Source organism: Trachymyrmex cornetzi, unplaced genomic scaffold, assembly GCF_001594075.2.
Source record: "Trachymyrmex cornetzi isolate Tcor2-1 unplaced genomic scaffold, Tcor1.1 scaffold685, whole genome shotgun sequence".
NCBI classification, from domain to species: Eukaryota; Metazoa; Arthropoda; class Insecta; order Hymenoptera; family Formicidae; genus Trachymyrmex; species Trachymyrmex cornetzi.
This window is the reverse complement of record NW_017300009.1, coordinates 84933-99017: the sequence shown is the minus strand read 5'-3', so window position 1 is coordinate 99017 and position 14085 is coordinate 84933. Positions and strand designations below refer to the sequence as shown.

At 32.4% G+C, this 14085-nt stretch overlaps 1 protein-coding gene across 1 annotated transcript in view; it reads left to right on the top strand.

Annotated features, from left to right (window-relative positions):
* The first annotated feature begins 5240 nt into the window (after nt 1–5240).
* LOC108767502 (uncharacterized) overlaps nt 5241–14085 on the top strand; it is a 13696-nt gene continuing 4851 nt past the window's right edge. Inside the window, exon 1 of the mRNA XM_018517414.1 lies at nt 5241–5420. Within this exon, the coding sequence (XP_018372916.1) occupies nt 5276–5420 (145 nt within the window). The 5' untranslated portion in view covers nt 5241–5275. The remainder of the gene's footprint in view (nt 5421–14085) is intronic.

The following is a 14085-nucleotide window of genomic DNA, read 5'->3' as shown; positions in this document are numbered from 1 at the left end:
TTACTTAAAATGCAGCTAGTTAGTTCTTGATTTGGCCAACTTCCGGACCTGATGGCTCTGAGATCTTGGATACACGGTCCTCTCTTTCTATTTTATGGAAAAGGTAGGAAAAGTGGGGGTAACTAGCAGTCCAGAGGTATATAGTCAAAGATTTAAGTATATTTAAGTATAATTTAAGTATAATTTAAGTATATTTTATTTAAATATGGAAAAAGGAGCAATTAAGAAACGTAAAATTAGAGCATTTTAATCTTCATTAATTGATATTTATATTATTGTTTTTTTTATATCTCAAGTACGTCACAAAATCAACAATTTTATAATTAAATGTATATTTATTTTATGAATACTGTTAAGGTTTTTGACAGTTTCCCTTACCCTTGCAACAAATGTTGGTATTCTATGAAATTCTGCCAAATTAAATATTTTAATTTAAGAAACTGTTTATAAAAATTATTTTACTCTTTCTTCTAGTTTTTCAGCTAATATTTTATTATTAAACGCAAATTATTAAGTTTTTAATATTTATATATTCGTATATATACGTAAAATCTATTAAATATATTATATATTTTTATATATATGTATACATATGTAAAATATGTCAAATATATTAAAATTTTTAACATTTTTAAAAAAATTTTACACAGGCGAATAATAATCTCCTATTTACTAGTGATCGGTACGTTACTGAGCCTACATTGAATGCGCTAGAATCCGTCCCGTCTAAAGCCCATAACACATACAAGAACGTAAGGCCGTGACACGCAAGCAGTAAGTGAATTGATCAATCACAGTAGAGACCGTAAGGCCAGTAGCGAATCCAATGTTAACGATTTCCTTACTGATTACGTCTTACGGACTTACGTTTTTCTATGTGCTCCCGGCTTCACAACACTGACTACGTTTACACGGCTCGATTTACGCCGTAGTTATAACATCGATGTTATAACTCCTACTTAAGCGAATCGCGTTTACACGTTTAGGAATGTTGATGTTATAATTTCTACTTAAGGTGAGTTGCGTTTACACGTTCCGCCGCTTATTCCCACAAAGCTGAAATAAGTCTACAAGTAAAGTGAATTTTTAAGCTAGTATGTGTCTAGAAATCATTAAATATTTGTTTGTCAAATGAAATTAATACACATATAACTAAAAAGTGAAATTAACATTTTAGGTTGTTATAAATTTTGGGCACAATTAAGGGGATGCTGGAGTGACGGTCGAAGTTAACCAAGGTCGATAGTACAGACTTTTTTAAATTCCAAATTCGACAATAGTGACATCTTTCATTAATTTCTTATACTTATTATATATCGTGTCTCACTCAAACGTATTCATCTGTCCTTATCTAACATATTGCAACGCCATCTCTTAGAAAGAGATCAACTAAAATACTGCTCGGTTTCATGGTTAAACAGTCATACATCGTCGATTTCTCATGCGCTAGACACATAATTTCGTTCCTTGCGCTAATCTTTTTATTTAGGCGTCAAAACTTAATTCTAAAGATACGACTGTAATCGTCTATTTATTCTACATGTGCTCCTGCCCTAATGTCGAGCATATAACGTGCATATAATTGGTCGCGTTCAGCAGACTCAATTGTTGTGGAGCAGATCTGTGAGCGCTCGCTGCTATTGGTGTATTCTTCTAGATATCCAATAGCAGCGAGCGTTCACGGATCCGCTCCACAATAGTTGAGTCTGCTGAACGCGACCATTTGTTCACGAAGTAAATGTTTGGTGAGCTGATAGCACATAGATACAGGAATCTGTAATTTATTATTTTTCCCAGTTTTGGACACAAAATACATCAGGAGCAGGTACATTAGCACGGATATTTCAATTGTGGAGAAGGAATTTTTATTCTGTGCAACTAATTCGAAGAACCGCGCAAGGAACATAAACGCTTGCTTTATCGGTAAAAAAGAAGACTCCAACATCCCCTTAAGTGATTGAAGTAAACATGGAACACATCCATTCGTTTGTTGCTGTATATTTAAATGTAAAAACCATGATCATGCAATCCACATGGAGAATCCCGTTTGCCTACAGTTCTGATTGTACACACCACTCATATCAACTGGTGCCTAGTAATTTTTTACTGTTTTGCCAATGAGATTATTTTATTTTTAAATTGGCCAATCAGCGATATATGTGTGCAATATGCGATGTGTGCAATCGGAGCCCTCCCCAATCCACACTACATATTCAAAATCTTTTAATTAAACGGCGAAGACATCGAAACAGAAAGAAATGATATTAAGACACTTGTTAAATTCAACGCCATCAAATCATTTTCTTGATCTCGGACCTTTATTACAATTTTCACAAAAAAGAAAAGTATGGATGAAAGAACGAAGTTTGGATTGGTGGGACCGAATTGTTAATGATCATTTTAAGGACGAAGACTGGTTAGAAAATTTTTGGATGACAATAGCAACTTTTATTTGGTTATGCGATCAATCTCATCCTGTATGGCAATGGGACGAAAATCCAAAAGTTGACTCATTTCTTCGGCATACGGAAATAAGGACATGTAATTGCCAGATCCACTTTTTCCCATTTGTCTTTTGATTTTGTTATATTGAACTAAAAATGATAAATAATATTACAATACAAAATTATCGTTCAATAAATCAAAAGCACACACACACACACACACACACACACACACACACACACACACACACACACACACACACACATGCATTCCTAACAAATTAATTTTATTTCCTATAAAATATATTTTTACTTACGCCTCAGTGTTCTAAACCTGGTTTGCATTTGCTTTGACGTTTTAGTGTAACCTTTTTCGTTCATAAACGATTCTAAGTTATTAAAAATATCTTCTGCTCGAAATCTTTTTCCATCTAAACTTTTCAATACTTGACGTTCTCTCATTAATTTAAGAAAATATCTAGTTTCCCAGTTTTCGCGCTTTTTTGTTTCTATTTTTATCTACGCGGCTCGATTTACGTCGAAGTTATAACACCGACGTCGTTTACACGTCCTTTTTACGTCGATGTTACATCTCTTCTTCAAATGACTAGTTACTACATCGAAGTAATAACTTCGTCTTAAAAATAGCGTTTACACGGCATCTAACGTCAGTAGTTATAACTTCGGCGTAAATTGAGCTGTGTAAACGTCACTATGGCCGGTATTCATAGTCAGATCTTATATTCAAGACCGTCTTAAGTACGGTTTTAAGAAGTCACGCACCAATCAGAAGGCTACATTGGCGTCTTAAGACATTATTTAAGACGGTCTTGAAATAAGACTTGATTATGAATACCGGCCTATCTTGCATGGTGGAATTATACAAGGTGTGTCGTTGCGCATAATGGCGGCAGAGAGTGGGGGAACATATTTTGTCAACCAATCACATAGGGCCCATTCTATACGCGTGGAATTCAAACGTTCACAGGAGATGATTAATAAAAACAGTATTAGAAGTTAAAATAACAATGAAATCTTTATTTTAACCTATTAAAATATAAAATATTACAAACTGTAACAATATTACTGATTAGAAATACGATTGCACATTTTTTTTTGTTTTTCTTTGTTTTCTTATTATATTATTTATTTTTATTTGCATATTTACATTGCGCAACCTAATATACGATCTGGTTTGCACCAAACATGCGATTACCTCCATCGGAAATTTGTATTCAAGTTTCAGACCTACTTTCGCGGTTAATATATCAAAAATATTGTTTATTACTTACAGTTTATTACTTACAAAAATATTGTTTATTACTTACAGTTTTACACGATAATTGATCACACGGTCGATCTGTCATAATAACACGCAGCGCCCCGAAATAAACACAGCCATATTGGATTTGAATCGAATGGGCCCCCCATGATTGGTTGTCCACTCCCCACTACTTTTAGGCTACTGCGCATCCACGGGAACGACACACCTTGTATAATTCTACTATACCATGGTACGAGGTGATCCCGATTGACCACGTCTCGATTAGACACCACCAATCACAGCGACCGGTGCTTAGGAGCTTTGTAGTTTCAAGCGCTGTGAGTGGCTCGTGTCCAATTGAGCCGTGTCCAACTGGGTGCCACCCCCATGGTACCTATCATAGAACAAGGCTGTGGTCCGATTCATGCTGACAACGCTCATGAGCATCGTTTGTCTTCGTTTAACATTTAACAAACAACAAGGATGAAATGATTTTTAAGCGTTGTGAGCGTGAATCGGACCGCGGTCCAAGTCGGAATCGATTCCGATCAGAAATATTCAATTATTCCCTAGATTTCTATTGTGTTTTCTAGGGAAAGCGGAATAATTCCGATCGTAATCCATTCCGACTTATTCTATGATAGGTACCCTGGACTGTCTTGTATGTGTCATCATGGTGGAATCATAGAAGGTGTGTCGTTCCCGTGGATGCGCAGTAGTCTAAAAGTAGTGGGGAGTGGACAACCAATCATGGGGGGCTCATTCGATTAAAATCCAATATGACTGTGTTTATTTCGGGGCACTGCGTATTTAGCGTTTTATTATAACAGATCGACCGTGTGATCAATTATCATGTAAAACTGACTGGATTTCACGTATTTCGCGTGGAAATTGTATCGTTCCTTCCAATGATTTCATGGAAGCAGCAAAAAAATCATGGATACTGAATTTCAATTATTTCACGGAGACTTTTTTAATATACAGGACAACATTTTTGATACATTAACCGCGAAAGAAGGTCTGAAACTTGAGTACAAATTTCCGACGGAGGTTATCGCATGTTTGGTGCGAACCAGGGGCTCTATTCTTGAAAAGAAACGTATACGAAAGTCTAGGGAAATGCTACAGTATACGTTACGTATACTATAGTATTTCCCTAGACTTTCGTATACGTTCCTTTTCAAGAATAGAGCTCCAGATCGTATATTAGGTTGCGCAATATAAATATGCAAATAAAAATAAATAATGTAAGAAAACAAAGAAAAATAAAAAATATGTGCAATCGTATTTCTAATCAGTAATATTGTTACAGTTTGTAATATTTTACATTTTAATAGGTTGAAATAAAGATTTCATTGTTATTTTAACTTCTAATACTGTTTTTATTAATCATCTGCTGTGAACGATTGAATTCCACGCGTATAGAATGGGCCCTACGTGATTGGTTGACAAAATATGTCCCCCCACTCTCTGCTGCCATTATGTGCAACGACACACCTTCTATCACCTTCTATAATTCCATCATGTGTCATGGGCTTACGGCAATCCTTGTGCTCATACCCTTACGATGCCGTCGTGTGTAGTACGAAATTGTAAAAATAATTCGTGGAGAACGAAAAGACAAAAAATCAGTTATTTATCATTTCCCAAGGAAACGGAAATGATTGAAAGATGGAAAATTGTATGCAAAGAAGGTGTTAACCTTAAATACGGTACGTATATTCGTTGGTATGATTTATTTGTTGTTAACACACGATTGTAATTAATAAAATGTAATTGAAATTGATTTATTAACCCTTTGGCCTACAATCACGAGTGAGACTCGTGGTAAGGAATTTGGTAAGTGAGACTCGTGGTGAGGAGTCTGATTCGTGCTTATTGTTTATGGACCAAATTCCTTACCACGAGTCTCACTCGTGGTTGTAGGCCCAGTTCTGATAAACCACTCGCTCGTGGTGAATGCGCCTCGTCTCGGGTGTTATTGCTTTATATATTTTTGAGAGTGTTGCCGACTTTGACCGAGCATTGAATCGCATATAATTATCCCGCGGTCTTGGACGACCCGTTCTGTCGTCCTGACGCGCGTCCTTGCGGCGTGACGATGTAGACGCAGACGCCCGGTGTCCGAGCGGACTTCGCCATTTTCGCGGGTGTTGCATCATTTTTGATATACTGAAAACAATCATAAACGTGATCAGGCCGTATCGACCTCCTATTTTTTTTTGTTGGGGGGGGGGAGCCATAATTAAAGAAGAAGAAGAAATGGTTGTAGGCCAAAGGGTTAAGATACAAATTAATAATACGACTTAATATGAATAAAATCAACAATAATAAATTAGAAGAGCTACAAGCCAGATAAATCGTTTAATATTTAAAAAGTAAAAATAATCATTGCAAACATAAACATTATAAACATTATAAACAAACCAGATGTTTATAACGTTTATAATGTTTATGTTTGCAATGATTATTTTTACTTTTTAAATATTAAACGATTTATCTGATTTGTATGTGAGGTCAAGGATCTCCTTAGGTCTGAAGGGCTGTAGATATAGATCTGGCCCGTAGCCCTTCTAATTTATTATTGTCAATTTGTTTTATTAAATTGATTTATTAAAAGTATTACTGATTTAAAAAAATCTCGGGTAGCATTCCTAAGGCGAGGGGTTTTGTAAACAATAGTTTTGAATTAGCTAACAAACTTTTAGGTGTGGTTGTGGATGAGAATGATGTGCTTATTTCACTTAATGTCATCTCTTTTTATTAACGTTTCTTTGGATCTGGCTATGGTTAGTATTGAAAAAAGGTGGGAGCTCATTAAGTGTTCCACTAGATTATCAAAAGAAGAATTTCTATTTGCAATTAAATTTGTTCTTTCATCTACCTATTTTACTTTTAATAACGTTACTTATAAACAGACCTTTGGACTCCTCTTCGTCGCCAATCACAGCCGATATAGTCAAGATTTAGAGGAAAGTGTCTTGAGCACACTGGATCTATCATTATATTTCGGATATGTCGATGACATTTTATTAGTGGTTCATAAAGACAAACTTAATGATATTCTCAATAAATTTAATAATTATCGTGAAAGACTGATGTTCACGATGGAAATAGAGAACCGTTGCATTAATTTTCTCGATATTTCTTTAATTATCAAGCAGCAAAATAGGATATCTTAACCAAGCCAAAGTAAAATTGCACTAATTAAGACAAGAATGACCAAATTTCGACTTAAAATATGTCCTAAAAATGAAATTGTATTTGAGGTTTTCTTTGCAGATGGAAAATTACCTAATTTCAACATATTAATGTTTTCAAAGTCCATTTGCGTTTGAGGTGTTCTTGATAGGTAAAAAATTACTTAATTTTGATCTAGTAAATTCTCTCAGAGTCTGGCAATAATTAATAAGTTTCTGAGGTCATAAATTACCTAATATCGAACTGGATTTATGCCTTTAAAATCGAATAGACTTTCAAGTTGTCAAAATTAGGTAATTATTGACTTAAAGACGTTCGTTGATATTTTAATAATGTCACTGCTAACTTCGAAATCGAGATTATCAAGGAAAGTTACCTATTAGGTAAATTTAGTCAACACTGGATCTAAATGACCAATAAAATTAACTTCAAAGTAAATTGAACCAGTCTTGCCCTAAAAGTCTATATAATCCTGTATGTCAATTGAGCCTTCTACTTCACATAGTACACTCTTGACTGATTTACATATAATATAGGCGTGTAGCTGCAAATAGTATAGAAACAATTAAATCAGAAAAAGAATGCCAGAGCGAACAAAGTATAGACCATATTGGTTGACGTCAAGTTATTACAGAAAATTAAGAAAAAATAAAAGCAATAACAATGAAGGTATACGTGAAAATGCACACACTGATAATATTACAAGTTATGCAAGTGCCAGTGTCAATGATCAGTTAGTAAATTTGACAGAACTATCAACAGCAAATGATGACCATAATGTATTAGCTAATGATAAGGAATTTGACTCGATTCTTGAACAAGATGACATAGATGCTAATCAAGAGCAATTAATGAATGCTAAATTGTCATTATTAAATGAACTGTCAGATTGGGCACACAGATTGACTCTGGCTTCTGTCACTAACTTGTTAAAGATATTGAGATCGCACGGTATGACAAAGCTACCAAAAGATGTAAGAACTCTTTTAAAAATTCCTTTATTCACCGATATTATTGAAATGGTAACAGGGAAATTTTGGTATAATGGAATTAAATCAAATTTATTATCAACTCTTTCGATTTGTGATATTTCCCAACCACTGACAATATCGTTAGTATTTAATATCGACGGCATGTCACCGTTTAATAGCTCTCAGCATCAATTCTGGCCAATCGACACAGTATAACACACTCGAACACAGTTTGATCGATATATCAAATGGCGCCGATTTCAACTTTGAAATCAATTTAACCAAAATAACGATTTTGGACTTATAAGTTGGATATTGGTCGAAATTATCTATTAGTCACAAAAATGTCTTGAAAATCTATTAACTTAAAAGTCGAAATGCCCTAAAAAGGTAAATTTACCCACAAAGTAAAAATATTTGGGCATTTAGTCTTCCTAATAGAGAAATTCAACTTATAGGTCGAAAATATAAGTATATTTGACTATTAGATCTAAAAGTGTTAAATACGTTATGATGTTATCATCGCCATAGAAGAACAACTATAATCTATATAATTCTAAAACGGTCTAGCTGGATCTTAATGCTTGTATGATTCTTATGTGAATTTATATACTACGTATGTAGAAACGCGCGCCGAAATGATTTTTCGGTCTTGAAACGCTAACTCTATTAAACTACCGCAGTAATATCACGAGTTAAATTGACTGGCAATTTAACAAATTTTTGATGCTTATTCGCATCTTCGAAACGATCTTAATAATGATGAATAACATATTAAAATCTGTAAATAATGCCAATTATTGTGAAGAATATTACTAAGACCTTGGCAGTCTAAAGGCTTAGGACGCTCGTACGGTATGCAAGAGATCCGGGTTCGACTTCCAGCCGAGGTAATATTTTTTGCAATAAGAATTAATTATTTACAGATTTTAATGTTATTCATCATTATTAAGATCGTTTCGAAGATGCGAATAAGCATCAAAAATTTGTTAAATTGCCAATCAATTTAACTCGTGATATTACTGCGGTAGTTTAATAGAGTTAGCGTTTCAAGACCGAAAAATCATTTCGGCGCGCGTTTCTGGGGACTGCATACGTAGTATATAAATTCACATAAGAATCATACAAGCATTAAGATCCAGCTAGACCGTTTAAGGCTTTGATTTCTATAGTTTGTGTTATCACATATATGGTCCTATAATATATTATATTATCTACATAATTCTATATTCTTAAAATCATTTATTTCACATTTTCTATTTCTTCTATTATAGAAAGTAAGCAATATTTTTAATCATTTCCAACCAACAAATCAGGGAACAATTCTATTAATTTGCTAAATGTTAAATATAAAATTAACAAATAATTAATAATAAAGTAATAATATTTCAAAAGCTTCTCTTTTTATGGCGCGTTCATTTTAATGATTTAAAATAAAAATCTATACGGAAAATTTTCATTCGCACTTGTATTTACGTCATATGTCACGCGATAATCAATTTAGAAACTGAACTAATGACGGTACTGCTTATACAAATATCACATTTGATGACTGTTTCCCTTCATCTTTACGTATAGAATCATGGAATACATTATGCAGCGTTGTCACTCGCGTATGTTCTCGAAAAAAAAGAAACAAGATCATCCGCGTTAAGGAGACTGCAAGATGTCGTAATTAAGTCTAATTTAGAACACAATTAGTATGAAATTACCAAAATATTACCAAAATACTTGATCTCCTTCTAGTCCATTTGACCAAATCGAACTATGACCTATTGGGCATGCCTTCCATTACCTAATTAATAATATTAAATTACCGTCTTTTCATTCCCCACTTACATCAGATCGACGTAAATTTGACGTTCATTAGGTCAGATCTAATATATTTTCGGACCTGTCTGGAGGTCGATTGAACGTATTTTCGACTAATTTTGCTATTTAGGCAATGATAATAAGATCATTACAAATTGATAACACAAAAAAACTTTCTCTGGATAATAAATACTTATCGTTTTACTCTAACCATCCAAAGAGCCAAAAAATAGATACCATCTATGATCTAGTAGACCATGCTATCTTATTATCTCTTCCTCTGTTTTATGAAAAAAATATTTATGCACATCAATATGCTTTTGAAAAACGGTTATTCTTTAGGCTTCATCTTTAATATTATTAAGAGGAGATTAAAGAAATTATTTGTACACAAAACCACTATACGAGATAAAACGATAAAATTTCATTTTTTTGCTGGCTTTTAATAAAATTAGAATGTACATTAAAAAAATAGAAGAAAGTCGCCGATACTGACATAGGTCTCCTAAAGTGACACCCCTTATTTTTCAGAAACTAACTATTGCACTTTATTAATACTAATAAAATCATGATCTGTTTAGCTAATTAAAGAAGTACAAACTCATAATTCGTAGGTTTGTGGCTTATTTCTATATCAAATCAACTAAAAACGAATTCTACAAATGCGAAAATAAAATTCTTACGATTTTCTTTTGCAAATTGTGAGGTTTAAATAATAGTCACTATATTATTGATAATATTACGTCATTTTAAATACTTGTAGTTTCCGAAATAAGTTTTATTTATATTATTTTTCCTCTTAGTCTATTCATAATACGATTTTTAATTTAAAATTGGGGTGCAGCGTAAACCGACACACTTGTCCGTAAAACAGACCATGAGCTAACTTAATCTTTATAATGTTGCTTTATAGTGTCAAATAAGTCTATTGGAGCTGAAGGCAATCGTGCATATATGGAACAACTCTAGAAAAACTATCGCGTTAGATATTTGCATTTTGCAGAACAGCATAAAGTAAATATGCATATAATTCAATAAAAATGTGTTTCATAACGAAGTAAAATGATTCTGAAAAATCTTATATACATTCACTTATAGGTACTTTATACAGATAATTCCTGTAAAAGAAAAAATAGGAATGCGTAGCATTACTGCCTACTGTGTCAGTTTTGGAGCCCATTTTGTTAGACGCTCATTTTTGCATAACTTACGAAAAACTTAATTATTGCAAAATTGCTAACAGTATTATAAAAATTGCTTATACTATCTGATAGAAGACACCTTTTACTTTGTATTTATGTTTTTGAAGTTGTATTTTTACCTTTTGTTTAAGAAATATTTGTCTAAAAACAAAGTGGTATGTTGGTATCGGTGACCTTCCTCTAATAATAACAAAAAAATCACGCTATAATTTAGTGCTAATTATGTGCTTTTAACATACCCTAATTTCAATTTCGATGCGCTATCTTTCACGCCTGAAACAACCTAAAACATGCATCGCACAAGAGAAAAGTACTAAAAATAATAAAGATGCACAAAAAAACATTCACGCTATAATTTAGTGCTAATTATGTACTTTTAACATACTCTAGTTTTAATTTTGGTGCGCTACCCTTCATGCCTGAAACAACTCCAAAACGTGTATCGCACAAGAGAAAAGTATTAAAAATAGTAATAAAAAAAAATCACGCTATAATTTAGTGCTAATTATGTGTTTTTAGCATACCCTAGTTTCAATTTCGGTACGCTACCCTTTACGCAAAAAAATCACATTTGAAAAAAATCATGATATTTTAAAAATCATGAGTTTCATGAAATTCTGGTGATTGGTTTTACAGTAAAAAAGACATGTATGGTGTAGAGGTTGTTTTCCACAAATGTGATTTTTTTGCGTAAAGGGTAGCGCATCGAAATTGAAACTAGGGTACGTTAAAAATACATAATTAGCACACACACACACACACACACTAAATTATAGCGTGATTAAAAAAATTTTTATTACTATTTTTTGTTAAACAAAAGAATAAGAAGAACTTTTTTTTCTTTATAACTTTAAAGTACTCTTGAAACCGTACTACTTTTGTTTAAAAAATGTTTTTCTATCTTTTATACTTCCGATGATATTTGTCTCGAAAGAAAAATATCGTTTTTTTTCAAAGGAGTGTTTCACTCCTTAAACATGAGTTAGCGCACGTGTAAAAAAATACATGTCTCTTAGATTTTTGTGTTTTACAACATAATTCATCGAGAATCAAATCGGTTCCGAACAGTTGTAAACTTTCCATGTCAGTCATATTTGAAGTATTACTACATCACAGATACGATTATCAAATATACGATTATCGATAATTTACAATTATACGATTACGATTTTCGATTTAGGATTTTCGATTATACGATAATTTACGATTATCAAATATTATTTAATTTATTATTATTGATTATTATTATTAGATCATTTTCATTAACTACACTATGTTAAGATCAATCAATATTTTATTTCTTATAATAGTTTTTCGATGACTTTCATAATTGATAAATTAATTTGATTTAGAACAATTTTATATCTTGACTCATATTACACACAAAGAACTAACACGATTCTCGCTGTCAAACGAGGATTTAGTTTGAGCTATTATATTTTGACTGTTTTATATTTTTATGGACATGTTATGACAATACAACTACTTTGATTGTAATAATCTTGAAGAGGACGAATGATATTTTTATAATGTTATCTCATTTCGACATATTAGACTGTAGATTTATTTAATTTATTTAATTAGGTTTACTTAATTTAATTGTATTAATTATAGATTTATTTAATTTAATTGTATTTATACACGGTACTGATGAAGACTTTGTGAGTTAAAACTATTGAATTATTTTAGTGATTTACACAGGTTTTACTGTAGAGATCAGAATATATGCTTTATTATCTAAAACGAGGTAATCATACACACACAACAAAATTTAAATTAAACGAACATCAAGCATCGAATCTCGAAAACAACAATAAATACATAGAGAACAGAAGAATATAGATTAATCGATGATCGAAAGACTGCTTCTCGATATATTTCAGTCTGCATTATCAAATAATCTGTAGACTTAAAATTAACATCAACTTGTAAAATTACAACCTGCGAGTGACTCTACATCGGACGATTGTGAAATCTAGTTTAGTTTAAGAAGTTTGCTGATGAAGATTCTAAAGAGAATTGAAACGTTCAAGAAGTCAATATTTCAAATAAAGATGAGATCAACACATCACATGAAGTAACAAATTTTATTTGTGAATATTTATTGCGCACCTTCGCTCGCACTGACTCTCATTAGCCTACATTTAGGTTGTTTTTGTTATTTTGTAAAATTACTTCTTAACCCTTTGCGGCACAGTGTGACATATATATCACGCCTTTTTAATTTCAGTTTTTTATGTTTTTCACACAGTTTCTTACATATTACTACAATGAAAAGGACATTATCGGTTTTTTAGAACATCAGTTGTTATAAAAAAACCGTGAAAACATTCCTATTGTTGACGAAATGTATTTTATAAATAAACAGACTGGAAAAATTCATCCTTTTTTAACAATAAATATGATTGTGACTAATCAACAATAGCCGAAAATAATGTACGGGAGGTTTTTTGGGTCGTTGATTACGAATCTGGCCTCAAATTTTCAAAATTCAGAATGGCGGATTCAAGATGGCGGACAAAAAATTAAAAAATTAGTTCTGGGGCTGTAAAATGAGGTCAAGCAGATTTTTCGAATCGTTTATTACAAATCCGCGAAGTCAAAAGTTTTTAAATTTTTTGTCCGCCATCTTGGATCCGCCATTTTGAATTTCGAAAATCTGAGGTCAGATTCGTAATCAGCGACCCCGAAAACCCCCTGAGTAACAAATTTTAACTGAATTCTACGTAAAGAAAAATGTATGCTTCAAAGAGTTAGCAGAACGTTTGCGAAATTATTTTTATGTATTAACCATAATTAAAAATTATTTTTATTCTAACATCTCTTTTTCTCGTTTATTGGTAGTTATCAAAATTTTTATATTGAATATAAGAAATACAAATAAACTCTCGAGAAGGTCAAAATATAAACAAAGAAACAGGCAACTGAGAGTTATATCGCTGTAATTCGTGCGAGCAAAAGATTTATTAAGTATAAAAAAAACCAGACGTTTCGGCTTACATTCGAGCCATCCTCAATGTATCTGATCCATATACAATCAAATTCTTAAATGATTTGATAGGAGAGTGCCTAATCATTCCGCTTCATTTATATAGACACCAGGTTAACAGATCAGGCGACCAAATAAATTGAAAGTGGATTCTATATAAATAATCCAACCATTATTAAGTTATTAAAGAAAAAAGTAAAAA